At 40.9% G+C, this 13,841-nt stretch overlaps 1 protein-coding gene across 1 annotated transcript; it reads left to right on the top strand.

Moving 5' to 3' along the window:
* Window positions 1-5,145: 5,145 nt before the first annotated feature.
* On the top strand, window positions 5,146-5,703 carry LOC136831059 (uncharacterized). Its single transcript, XM_067091005.1, has one exon. The coding sequence runs from the start codon at window positions 5,146-5,148 to the stop codon at window positions 5,701-5,703; it is 558 nt and encodes a 185-aa protein (XP_066947106.1).
* Window positions 5,704-13,841: the final 8,138 nt, after the last annotated feature.

Genomic DNA, 13,841 nt, shown 5'->3' with positions numbered 1-13,841 from the left:
TGTAAGAATGTCATTTAATTGTAGTTTAGAGTAAATAGTTCTCGATTTGTTGTGTTTTTCGTCCAGTCGTGGACTTAGTGTCTTTCAAGCACGTGATATCAAAGACCCTAAGGGCTACCAAGTAACAAAGCCCAGAGAGCTTTCAGGTTCCTTGAATTGGATTGGTGAGAGTAGTAAGAAACTGCGTGTGCAGTGGAAATTTGCTATTAACGTTAATCAGTGTTGGTTCTTAATGCACATTGGCTTAGCCGCCCGTGATGCTCTTTCATTCATGTTCAGTATTGTTAATGGGTTTAAATGTTTGTTTTTTGTAATAAAACTGTAATTTGTTGACTAAATATTATTGAATCCCACCCAGATAGTTTTAGAGAGTGCACCTCCTCAAGGCCTTGTCATCGGCCCATAACATCAGGGCACCAATCAGAACAAAAATAATAAAAGTCGAAGAAAATCCCGACATTTGGTCCTTCGAACCGGATGACAAGTGCTCTCTAGAGCTTGAAGGGAAATTTCAATAAAGTATGGTCTATAGGGTAGCCCTGATAGGACACAGTCAGTTCCCACCGAATCTGCCACAGTGTTCAGATTGAGATCTATAGAAGGCCAGGAGGTCTGGTCAGTCAATTTTTAGATAGTAGTCTATCATTCTGGCGGAGACGGTATGAGTTGGTCGTGTTATATATAGGAGGAAACGACCTGGCAATCGATCACCCCAAAACCGTTTGGGATAATTTACGTACTCTTATCGAACGCCTGAGGAAAATTTGTGAAATCATTGCTATCTGTGACGCAGAGATCAGAGAGTATCTCCCTGATAATCGTTTTGCTATCAATTCCGTTGAATATGTCAAGAAAGTAAAGAACTTTAATGCGAGAATCTCCAAATACTGCAACAAAAAGAAGTCGGTGCGAGTCCGACACTTGCCTATGAACTCTCGTGCCTACCGCGAAGGCAAACAAAGGGACGCGTTCCTCAATCGTTTGATGAGATTGATCAGGAGAGAGAGACAGACAAAACAACTAGGCTCAGCTTGTTCCGATGTGCAATTGGCCACACGTGCCACTAGTCTTTGTACCCCGTCTTTCTAACGTAATAAAAATTCTAGTTTCCTAGTTTACATAACCCCTGCAAGAAGTAGAGTACATAATCCAAAATGGCAGTGGCTATGATTGTCCACATCGAGGCATCGCTGAGTCTCACAGCGGACTTACTGGCCGAATCACAGCGTGCGTTAGTAGAAACGTATTCTGAGAGCGTGTACCAAAATTTGGTCACGCAGTTGAGACAAGAAGAAGGTCAGCTTCGAGAGCTGTACAAACGTCAAGTCGTAAAGTTAGAATCTAGCTTAGATGCCAGAATCAGGCAAGCCTTAGCAGAAGCTGTGCGAGCTTCTACCCTTTTGTTGAATCGAATCGATAAACTGAAAGTCACTCAGACAGGGAATGTTTCCCTCCCCAAATTGAAACCGCTGCCTCTCCCCACCTTTGAAGGGGAAGTGCAGGAATATGCTTCTTACAGAGAATTGTTCACGATCCATGTGGATCGAAGGGCAGATTTGGACGACATGTCCAAATTTACTTACTTGTTAGGGACTCTGGGCAGGGATCCGCTTAGGATCGTTAAATCCCTAAGTGTAACCGCCGCAAATTACCAGGTAGCGTTAGATCTCTTGGATAAGCAATATGGTAATGTACACCAAACGCTCGTGATCTTGCATCGAAAACTTGCCAACATATTCGTACCCTCGTTGAACCCCGTAGAGCTGAAGAAGTTCAGATTTGAGTTAACAGTGATCACTGAGCAAATAAAGAGGCTCAGTACTAATGATATAGGCCATGGCATGGCCATGAGCCTTATCAATCAGAAGTTGTCAGAAGGTAAGCTCTATCGAAAGGTGGTCGAACACCTCAGAAAATGTGACTATAGTTTAGAAGAATTTTTTGAAGCTATAGACTTCATAATTCGCATGTTGGAAGATGACACGTTACAGCGAGGCGAGAAATTAGAATCTGATAAGAAAAACGATGTCAGCGTTAGACCCAAAACGAAACCCATGCAGAATAATTCTTGTCCCTTTTGCAATGAACGGCACCCGCCTCACGGATGCCGCCGAGTAAGTGACGTGGCTGCCAGACGCCGCATTCTACTAAGGAAGGGCCTGTGTTTTAATTGCCTTCAGTCAGGTCACCGTAGTGATAGATGCCCTAACCCCAATTCATGTAAAAGTTGTGGAAATAATCATAATACTTCCATTTGTGATAATAGCAGCTTCAGAAAAGCACATTCCGTTCCCTCCACTTCGTCCCGAAATAATCCCAGTTTAGTAAGTAACAGTCATGCTACAACCTCCCGCCCTGTAGTAAATGCGACGCCCAGGCAGCACGATAGAAAACCCAGTCCACCCCAAGAGAAAGTAGAATCAAAACCATGTAAGAGCGCCAAAGTAGCCCAAACGTCTAGTGTAGATCTTCCCTGTACGATTTTGCTAACGGCCATGGCCGAGATCCATCACAAGCAGGGGAGTAAACGGGTTCGCTTGTTTTTGGACACTGGGAGTCAACGAAGCTTTATCTCCGCTAAAACTGCAAAGCAGTTAGGCCTGCCAGTGGTAGGCAAAGTGGTGTTGAACATTGCTCCCTTTGGTTCAGCAGAAATCAGTGGCCAGTATGACGTTGTGAGTTGCAGGGTAGAGATGGGTAACAGAATTGTTCGAATGAAACTAGTTGTTCACGAGAACGTAGACGTCCCGATTCATAACGCAGGTTATGTAAGAGTAAGACAACACCTAGTTGGGAAGGGAGTCACGTTAGCAGATCCTGACAGTAAGCGCGATAAATTACGAAACGTGCACATTCTTGTGGGTGCAGACTACTTTAATTATTTCATTATTGGAGTAGAAAAGATCGACGGGATAAGTCTTTTTCTGACCCATAATGGCAAGTCGCCATATGGGAGAGTGCCACAGTGGCTATTAAAAGGTCACAAGAACGCTCAGGGTATGTAGGGTTGTGAGCGAACCAATTGCATTTGATGTTGATGAATGGTGGCGTTTGGATACCGTAGGCATCGCCCCATCCGAGCAGTACACTGTCCATGAAGCGGAAGACATGCGAAAGGTTTCGCAGAGTGTAATGAAGAAGCCTGAGGGATATCAAGTAAGTTTGCCGTTCCGTTCAGAAGGTAGGCCAGAAACAAACTTAAGAAATGCTGTAGCACAGCTGGATTCGCTGCAAACCAAATTTCAGAAAGACAAGGAATACTATAATCAATATCAGGGAGTGATCGACAAATACCTGGAGGAAGGATTTATATATGAAGTAAAAGATCCAAAAATAGAAGGATACTACATGCCGCATTTCGGCATTAAAAAGATAGCCGCACGACCCCCCTTAGAATCGTATTCAATACCTCATCCAAAGCTAAGAATAATAAATCCTTAAATGAATACCTGTTACCTGTGCCTAATTTAGTAGAGTTGGCCTATAATATGCTTCTAAAGTTTTGAATGAATAAATGCGCCATGCTTGCAGACATAAGCAAAGCATTTCATAGAGTACTATTAGATCCCCGTGATGCCAAATATACAAGATTCCTGTGGCGAAAGGTAGCAGGTCGAAGCGCTGACCTTCGCTTTCCAGAGTCGTGGTGTTGGCATCACGGCTAGTCCTTTTGTTACAACAAGTATTGAGTCATCATTTTAGTTTAGAAGGAAGACCTGAATTAAGCAAGTCATTTTACGTTGATAACTATGTTAGTACCTTTGAAAGTCTGGACGAGATGAAAAAAGAACAAGAATCTGTCCATGCAATTTTGGATAGGGCCGGAATGCCGTTAGAAGGGTGGGCAACGAACAGTATAGCCTTCGATAGCGAGAGAGAGTGGAAAGAACCCGTGAATGCGAGCGTGCTCGGGCTGAGATGGGCTCGAGACATCGACTGTCTGTGTGTGAAAGAGAGTGAGAGGATTCATGAATTGGGGGAGGGATGGGTACCTACGAAACGTAGGGTACTATCTTTGCTAGTCTCAATTTACGATCCGCTAGGTCTAGTCAGTCCTTTATTTGTTAGTGAAAGCTGTTTCTCCAACAACTTTGGGAACAAGAGATTGGATGGGATGACGTGTTGTGTAAGGAAAAGGCTAAAGAAGCGCGAGAACTGTTAGCAGAGTTGAAATCAGTCAGTGATTTAACATGTCCTAGAGCGGCAGGAGTCAGAAGATCCGAACTCCATATATTCACTGATGCCAGTAGTAGGGCATACGGTGCTGTAGTGTATGTCAGAGATAAAGAAGGTAACGTAATATTACTCACCAGCAAAATGAGAATCACTCCGAAAGGGATGCTCAAAATCACCATCCCTAAATTAGAACTTTTAGCTTTGCTGCTAGGTTGTAGGCTAGCGAAAACGATTAAAGGACTAATAGAGCCACAAGAGTTTAGTATCTGGTCAGATAGCAAAGTGGCATTAGCCTGGGTGGCATCCCCGGATGCCAAGGACAACAAAAATATCTTTATATCTAACCGTGTGGTGGAAGTTGTTTTTCTCTGCCAGATTTGTGATTTCAGTGTGAAGTATGTGCCCAGCAAACAGAATCCTGCTGATGTCTTGTCTGGGGCGCAACAATCCAGCAATTGCAGCAGAACCCTCTTTGGCGCCAGGGTCCAGAGTTCTTGAGAATCGCAGGAGAGCCTGTTCCTTTCAAAGAGGCAGATCTAACGAATATCAGAACCGTGGTAGCGGCGGTGCAGGAACTGAGGGAAGAAACAAGCTCTATTCCCCAGGAGGATATGGGACCTACTACTCAGGAGGTTGAGTTCGAATTTTGATTAGAGTAACCAGATTAGTGTTAAGGTTTGCAAAAGTGAAAAGGATCCTTTTCGAGCTCTTGTCTTATTAGAGCAAAGATTCTATTTACCTACTGTGTATGCATATTTGGAGGGTGAGGTCAGACCCTCTCTTGAGATACTGAATTTTGTGAGTCAATTAAATTTAATTATAGTAGATAAATTGATTTGCACTAAGGGATGAGTGTCCCAAATTGATGAGATGAAACATTTAATTCTTTTGCCTGCCAAGGGACACTTAGTCAGAGCATACTTAAAGTATTTACATTGTTTGCACCTCCATTGTAATGTCAATACGCTAATGGCGATTTTTCGACAGAAATGCTGGACGCCGGGCCTGAGGTCTATTGCTAAGAAAGTTGTACGGAAGTGTCCAGAGTGTGTGCTAGCCTTCCAACCGCTGGTGAGACGACCACTGCCGAAGGAAAGGATCACCTTGCAGAAACCATTTGCCGCAGTCGGCGTGGACCACACCGCGGCCATACAAACAGAAACACAACCAGGCTATATCCTCATCGTGACGTGCATGGCCACCAGGGCCGTGTATTTAGATTTCTGCCCCTCCTTGGAAGTGGAGGAATTTGTTCTAGCTCTTCGAAGATTCAGTGCTATGCATGGAGCCCCGACCTTAATCACTTCTGATAACCACCAAACGTTCAAGACGGCCAGCAACCTCCTCCAGGGACTTTATGAAGAGGATGAAGTCCAGCAGTTCCTGAGGAGGACTGGTGTAGAATGGCGATTTCAAACGCCCCGTGTGTCATGGAAAGGCAGTTTTTTCGAACGTCTGATTGGTGTTACGAAGCGTGCCCTTCAGATTGCCCCGGGAGAAAGTATCTGCCGGAGGCCCACGTATTAACTTTAGTGAAAGAGGCGGAGGCGGTAGTTAATAATAGGCCGTTGATGTATAGCGGTGACAAGTGCAAGGACGAGGTCCTCACCCCCTCTCATTTAATACGAGGTCACTTAATTAACTTAATGGCACCTGTTTTACCAGATGAAGACCTTAATGCTATCTTCACCTCCCGGAGGCTACGGGATCGATATCTAAAGCTAACAGACACTTTAAAAGCCTTCCGGGAGAGGTGGAGGAAGGAGTACCTAAGTGCCCTAAGAGCCCGACACGATTGTCAGTCTGGGGAACCCACCAAGCTACACCCCGGAGACATCGTGTTAATAAAGCAAGAAAATCAAAAGCGGGTAACGTGGCCCCTTGGACGCATCATGGAGACGTACGTGGACGACGACGGTGTTGTGCGTTCGGCCAAGGTATTGTTCGAAGATGTTGAGTCCCTGCGTGCTGTCAGCCACTTGGTCCCCCTGGAACTTGCCCCCTCAGATGACGATGATGGCGTTGGAGACGAACGGCGTGACAATGTTAATGGTGCGACGGAGGAGATGGTGCGTGACGACGACGGCAACGAAGAGGTCCGAGATGAGGGAGCGTACAGCCCAGCAGTAGGTGTTCCAGGAAATATTGTGACGTCTGGGGACGACCAAGGGATGGCACTGGCTGCAACATCCGAACAATCAGCCACAAAGGTCTTGAGTGACATAGAAGACACTGACGATGTTGGTAACGATTCGAGCGATACCAATGCGGTAAGTGAGAGTGCTGAAGTGAATGATACTGAGGTATCGAGTGGTGGTGACGTTGACGTTCAGTTAGGTGGACAAAGACGTTCCGCACGCCCTTTGAGAAAGGCTGCTGCTAAGCAGCGCGAGTTAATGAAGCGCTTAATGGAAAGTGACTATATCTAAGTTATAGCTAGAAACAGAAGAAAGAAAATGGGAAGGTCCCTTATTCTAGTAGGCAGGGAGGGTGGACCCAAGTAAATGTAGGTGAGTTGAATCCTCAGAGGATGGAAGTGCGTCGGGTCAGCGTAAGGTAGTGGGAGCCCCCTCTTGCGCAAACAAGTCGAGCGTTGTGCGGAGATAGCCCCCACCCTCAAGGTAAATTACCAAAATGTATATGAGTAATGAGTACTTCTTATAAGAGAAGTGAAAGAGTTTTGAGGGCATGTGTCCCGTGAAAGAGTACATACTGATTCAGTGTAATCTATGTTTCCTTAAAGGCAGATGGCCTTATGAGAGTGTATATTCATGTTTCCTTGATTGTGATTTTGCATTTATGCTTTTGATCTTATTGCAGGCTCATTGCCTATTGAGTTTCTATGCTGATTCATGTCTACCTTATGTGAATGGGTACATTTATATGTATATATCTGCCATTGATATTTTGTTTGTATATGTGTGACGTTGATTACTTCGGGTGTGATATTGATGTAATTTTTTTTTGCCATGTCATGTTTTTTGTGTACTCTGTTAGAGTCGCTGTGGAGCGCTACGCAGCGAGCCTGACTGACTAGTGTAGGAGTGGTTACTCCCCCCCCGAGCTCAGTCTTTCCTGAATTGTCCAGCATTTCAACGCCCCATACTTCGGGTGTGGAGTATGTCGGGAATTTCGAACTGATCATTCGAAGTCCCCCATTTAACTTCACAAGTGTTGCGTTAAATTGGGGCAAAACTGAGGGATCTCGCGGGCAGTTCATTGTGCAGAAAGTTGTCCAATACGCGACAGAGTTAAGAAGTAATTCTTAAATGCCTGGAGGGGAAGGAGCGCGTCTTATAGTAATGAAGACACTATGAATTTTCATTAATGAATATGATTTGCTATTCCCTAGTACGAGCTAAATTGTCTATGTAGAGATTTGGATCCAAGGACTCCGTAGCCATTCAAGAGTTTGCAGATTACGGCCTTCAGCCAGAACTTCAAGTCAATTCATTGATCCCAAATGATAACTTAACTGTCATTCTTCCTATTCACAAGTAAAGTAGATTCATTGATCTCCGTAATGCCTAAATAAGCGATGATTCCCGCCTGAATTACAAGGATTCTGTAGTTTACACGGGAAAGCGTAAGTTTCCTTTGAAGTAGGGCGAAGCGACGCCTCATTCCTTCCCTAGTCCTGAACGTCGTAAATACCGTGATGTTTTAGTGTGTCTCTCGATTCTCTGGCAGCCATCGCCATACCAGGTTAAATTCCGTAGTAACTATGAGTTATCTTTATCCATGTATAGATGTGTCATCCTTGCGATGAGGGACTTGATTTGCGCAGCAAACGAAAGCTGCAAGTGTAAGAATGTCATTTAATTGTAGTTTAGAGTAAATAGTTCTCGATTTGTTGTTTTTTCGTCCAGTCGTGGACTTAGTGTCTTTCAAGCACGTGATATTAAAGACCCTAAGGGCTACCAAGTAACAAAGCCCAGAGAGCTTTCAGGTTCCTTGAATTGGATTGGTGAGAGTAGTAAGAAACTGCGTGTGCAGTGGAAATTTCCTATTAACGTTAATCAGTGTTGGTTCTTAATGCACATTGGCTTAGCCGCCCGTGATGCTTTTTCATTCATGTTCAGTATTGTTAATGGGTTTAAATGTTTGTTTTTTGTAATAAAACTGTAATTTGTTGACTAAATATTATTGAATCCCACCCAGATAGTTTTAGAGAGTGCGCCTCCTCAAGGCCTTGTCATCGGCCCATAACATCAGGGCACCAATCAGAACAAAAATAATAAAAGTCAAAGAAAATCCCGACATCAGCCATTGTCCATTTTCTTTTAACTCAACTTGTATTTTCTTGTACTAACTGTTCTTGTAATGACACATATCTTCTCATTAATATGTTGTTCCACCCTGTTATAAGTACTGTGTTTTGGATGTTGTTGTAGTGCCATTGTATCAATTTCAACTTACCACTACTAATAGGATGTGGAAGTGTGGTGTATTTAGTTATGGGTATATGATTTTTTATTGCTTCCTCTATATTTCTGTACCATTCTTCAAGCTCACCATCTACTATTTCTTTTGTTATTTCTATTTCATTTGAATTTATTGTTGGTTGTCTACTTATTTTTTCGTCTATTTCATTTTTGAAGCTTTCCCAACTTGCTCTTTTTATATTTGGTATTTCTAAGGATGGAATCATTATTGGATTGGTTGACAATGTAATTACCATTGGTATATGATCGGAGGAGGTTGCTGGTCCTCTTGTAACGGCAATAAGCCCTTTGTTGGCCGAGTTGGTTGAGCTTCAGACCGTCATTCGATGGGCCGGAGTTCGATTCCCGCCGCCGGCTGATGAAGAGTTAGAGGAATTTATTTCTGGTGATAGAAATTCATTTCTCGCTATAATGTGGTTCGGATTCCACAATAAGCTGTAGGTCCCGTTGCTAAGTAACCAATTGGTTCTTAGCCACGTAAAATAAGTGTAATCCTTCGGGCCAGCCCTAGGAGAGCTGTTAATCAGCTCAGTGGTCTGGTAAAACTAAGCTATACTTACTTTGTAACGGCAATATTAAGGTGAATTTTATTATTTCCCAATATTATATCTGGCTTTCCTTTTCTGTTATTTGCTACAAAGGTATCGAAATCAGGTCCTAAGTGTATGATATACTTTTTATTTATTAATCTGACTATTTCTTGTCCTGTGTAATTAGATTGCCTATATCCAAATATTTGGTGTCTGGCATTTAGATCCGCAATGAGGTAGGTTGGTTCTCTCCTGTTCATTAACTTCATGACATCCGGAAGTGGGAAATAATGTCTTCTTGGCGGCTTGTAAGCTGTGGCGATCACTATTGGTCCTTTGTTAGTTTGAATTTGGACTGCTAAAAAGTCGTCTTGGAAATCGTCTATTATCTTATGTCTAATATTACTCTTGATTGCTATTGCAATTCCTGCAAAGGGTTCATCAGCAAAGTTTTGCGTATATGTATTATATCCAAACATTTTCAGAGTTTCATTTCGTTTCATACCATGCTCATTGATTAATATTATGTCAGGGTCTTCTTCTCTATATATATTGTATAATTCAAATTTCTTTGTTTTCCAGGATTTGACGTTGTGCTGAATTATTTTAATTCTTCGTAGAGTTGGGTCCATTCGAGTTACAGTGGTCTAGTAATTTTGTTCTTTTTCTTTCACTTTTCCGTTTTCTGGTGTTATTGGCTACTGGCGTGGTACTTTTGATGCTGAAGTTGATCCCTGTGGATTTTGTAAGATGGGAGAGTTGGAGAAACCTGAGAAGCTTGGTAGTGAGGCTTGTATTTCTTCTGTTAATTGATGCTGCGTTTCTTGCAAATTACTTATGCGTCCTGAGGGATGGATTGGTGAGTTCGAGTCCGCACTGGGCTCAATTCCGAGTGTAAAGTTTTCATCTGATGAGTCGTCTTCTGAGCTCTCTGCTGTGTTTTCTTCATATTGTGTGCAGTCTTGCATATCTTGTTGTATATCCTGAGTTGCTTGTAAATCTTCTGCTTTGCTTGTATGGTTTTCTTGTCTTTTATTCCTTTCCATGGTGCTTGCTATCATGTTTATTGTTTCTTTATAGAAGTGTATTGTAGGTAAATTGTTATCTGCTAATATGCTGTTTATTACTGAGGGGTAGAATCCTTCTTGGCGCAGCCCCAGTTTTATTGCTAAATTTGTTATTATCGTGATTCTTGTCTCTTCTTGTAAAACTCAAGATTATATCATCAAAATTGGGAAGACCTAATAAAAAACACAGAAATACAGTACAATAACCCAAAACAATTTTGGAACTCCGTTGCAAGACTGATGGGAAGCAAAACTAATACTTCGCCATACATAAAGCATGGGAATGAGAAAATATATGATGACAAAGAGAAGGAAGTACTGCACAAGCCCTACTGGCAGGAAATATTCCAGATAACGCGGGAGGATAACCAAAATTTCGACAACCAACATGAGACAATAGTCAATGAATTCACTGAACAACATAGAAACAGAACAAATCCGCATCATGCAGCTGACATTAGCAGACTCAATGAAGACTGCCCATTAACAAGGAAAATAGAGTTATGGGAAATCAAAATAATAATTAAAAATTTTAAACACAAAGCACCAGGAAAGAGTGGAATTAACAAGGTCATAATTCAAAATTTACCAGACATTGCACTCGAAAAATTAAGAGAAATATACAACTGGGCTCTCTCAATGGGATATTTTCCAATTATATTCAAGAATGCAATAATGATTTTGATACCCAAACCAGGAAAAGATACTAGTCAGGTAGAGAATTATAGACCAATATCATTACTAGAAGTACCGGGCAATATATTTGAAAAATAATTAACAACAGATTAGTGTTGTTCCTAGAAGGTAATCAGCTACACAATAATAATCAATATGGATTTAGAAAAGGAAGAGGGACCCAGATTGCAATAGCAACAATATATGAGAGTATTGCACTATCACAAAGAAGAAGGTACCTATGTAACCTAGTATGTAGAGATATAACAAAGGCATTTGACAAAGTATGGATACAAGGACTTCAATACAAAATATTACATCTCAACCTTCCAGACATTTTTGAGAAAATACTATGTAACTTCATCAAAGATCGAACAGCAGCAACAAGTCACAAAATTACATAGGGAATCCATTCCCGTTACTAAGTGGAGTCCCACAAGGATCTGTACTCAGTCCAACACTATTCATATTATATACATTAGATATGACTTCACCACCAGAGTACTGTACTGATGTCTGCTTTGCAGATGATATAACTCAAATAATTATACACCCAGAAAAAACGCAGTCGAAGAAGGGATCCAACTTTGAAAAGACAAGTAGCACAAAAAACAATGAACCAAATTGAAAGAATAAATCAGTTTGAAAAGAAGTGGAAGATAAAGACAAATAAATCTAAATTCCAACTAGTATCAGTGTCTGCTTACAAACCTGCACAAATAATGTTAGACCAACAACCGATGAATTTTAGTAAAAGCACAAGAATACTAGGAATGCAATTCGGACAAAGAGGAATATCAAGACACGTGAGAGAAAGGCTAAGAATAGCAAGAACACAAAATACAAAGCTAAAACGATTTAGGAATATGAACACAAATATCAAAATCCATTTTTACAAAAGCCTAATCAGACCAATAATGGAATATCCACCAATACCCACGTGTTTAGCATCGACTTCCAATATAAGTGCATTACAAAAATTCCAAAATAAGATACTAAGGTCCACAGTGAGAAACAATCAAGAAGATGACGATCTGAACATAGAACAAATACACAAAAAATACAAAGTAGAACCAATTAATCAAAGATTATACAGACTGGCAACCAACATATGGAGCAAACTAGATCAGTACAACAGTGAATTAACAGAAGAATCCGTAGCAGAAGAGAGAAACCACCCAAACAACATAGACCACAGATGGTGGAGAAGAGCATCTTCATATATTCATCGTGATGAACCTCAACCATTATATTATTAAGAAATGCCTTGTGAAAAAGTCATATTTAGAATTTACTATGTAGGTATCATGCAAAATCATTATGATAATTAACATCAAGGTTAAAATGAGGAAATTGGAACTAATTTTTTTTATTTTATTTTATGTTTTAAATATGATTATACTAAGAAATAAAATTCAAAATATGCAATATGTACAATTTACCATGTTGTTATGATGTAAAATTATTATTGTATTATGTTAATATTAGAAAAATTGTACCCTTACCTAAATAAAATTGTGGATAAACCACACTTGACATTACTCTTACTAATATTTCACTTTCTAAACTATTCCCTACCATGGTTAGCTAGCTAACTGCCCTCACCCTTCTTTCACCCATCTTACCTATCAGCTAAAAAAAAAAAAAACTCGTATTTACCCATTGTAATTATTGTCGAGAGTAATTGACCTCAGGTCACCAAGGTTCTATTGTATTCCTCTGTGTGACGTCAGTCCGCCGCTATATAAATAGCCTGCGTCCTGAATAAAGTAGTAATAACTTTTCTCCTGCTCAATATTTAGCACCTCTTAAAGTACGTTCGTTTTGCTTGTTACCGGAAAGCAGCACTGAAATGCTAAGGACTGTGTTGATATTAGGAACAAGGCCTTATAACGGCTGTTTTGCTCTTATTGTTTGTGCCTGTGGGTGCTCCAGTTCTTCTTCTGTCAAGTTCCTTCTCTCTTTTACCAGCTGTTTTGTTGCTTCGTTTTCTTCCCTCATCCGGGTATGGAGCCCGGCTAGAAGGAAATTGCTGACCAGTAGATTAATGCCCCTACCATGCTATAAGCATTCTAATGCAAGCGGCAATGGGAGTCATTAAGGCCAGAAAGCTAACAGAGTTTCTGTGCGTAGCTAAACGTAAAATAAGATTAAATATAATTCGCTTTGGTAGACTTCAGTTTTTATTAAACTGCAAATACAAAATATGTTCTGATACCTTTGAATATCTAATGAATGTAGTTGTTATGAGAGTTTAAAATATTCACTGAATTACAAATGCCAAAGACTGTTTAATGATAGTCTTAAATGTCTACTGAACTCATTTATTCTGATCATTTTAGGTCTCTTGTACTCCTGATGCAAAATATACATTCTGGTACTTGAGATTCATAAATTGCGATGAGAGTTGCTTCTAACAGCTAGCACGAATATTTGTTGAACTGCAGATACAAAAGATTTATTTGAATATTTCCAAACATTTACTGAACTACAGAATTAAAAGATATTTCCAAACCGTTGAAATATGTGTTTGCCCGTAAGTATAAGGGATTTGATGAGATTGTTTTAAATATGAAATATCAGCTGAATGCAACTGTAAAAGACTTAGAGGAAGCTCTAACAATTCGTTTCTCGCAAACCGTAACCAAAGGTTGGCTCCTCTCTGCCACCTTAGCCTCCACGATGAGGATGCTTCTGGAATCCGTCCTTTCCAGACCTACAGCAGATCCGTTTCATAGCCTAAAAGGCTTCCGCCCAGCCATGCTCCTCACGGCAGTCATCGGGATACTGACTCTGCTTCGTGAGTTTCCTTCACCTCACGCATCCCTAGGGCTTTACTCTTCAGTGACAGTTATTCATTCTATCCTCATCACCATTTTTATCACTGACATCATCAGAACTACTATTGTTATTATTATTTTCCATAACAGAATAAGGATATATTTGAA

Source organism: Macrobrachium rosenbergii, chromosome 48 (assembly GCF_040412425.1).
Source record: "Macrobrachium rosenbergii isolate ZJJX-2024 chromosome 48, ASM4041242v1, whole genome shotgun sequence".
Lineage (NCBI taxonomy): Eukaryota > Metazoa > Arthropoda > Malacostraca > Decapoda > Palaemonidae > Macrobrachium > Macrobrachium rosenbergii.
The sequence above is the reverse complement of the archived record's forward strand: the minus strand, read 5'-3'. Positions and strand labels throughout refer to the sequence as shown.

Excerpts from the sequence above, each read along its gene's own strand:
- LOC136831059 (XM_067091005.1), top strand. The coding sequence starts at position 5,146 with ATGGCGATTTTTCGACAGAAATGCTGGACGCCGGGCCTGAGGTCTATT.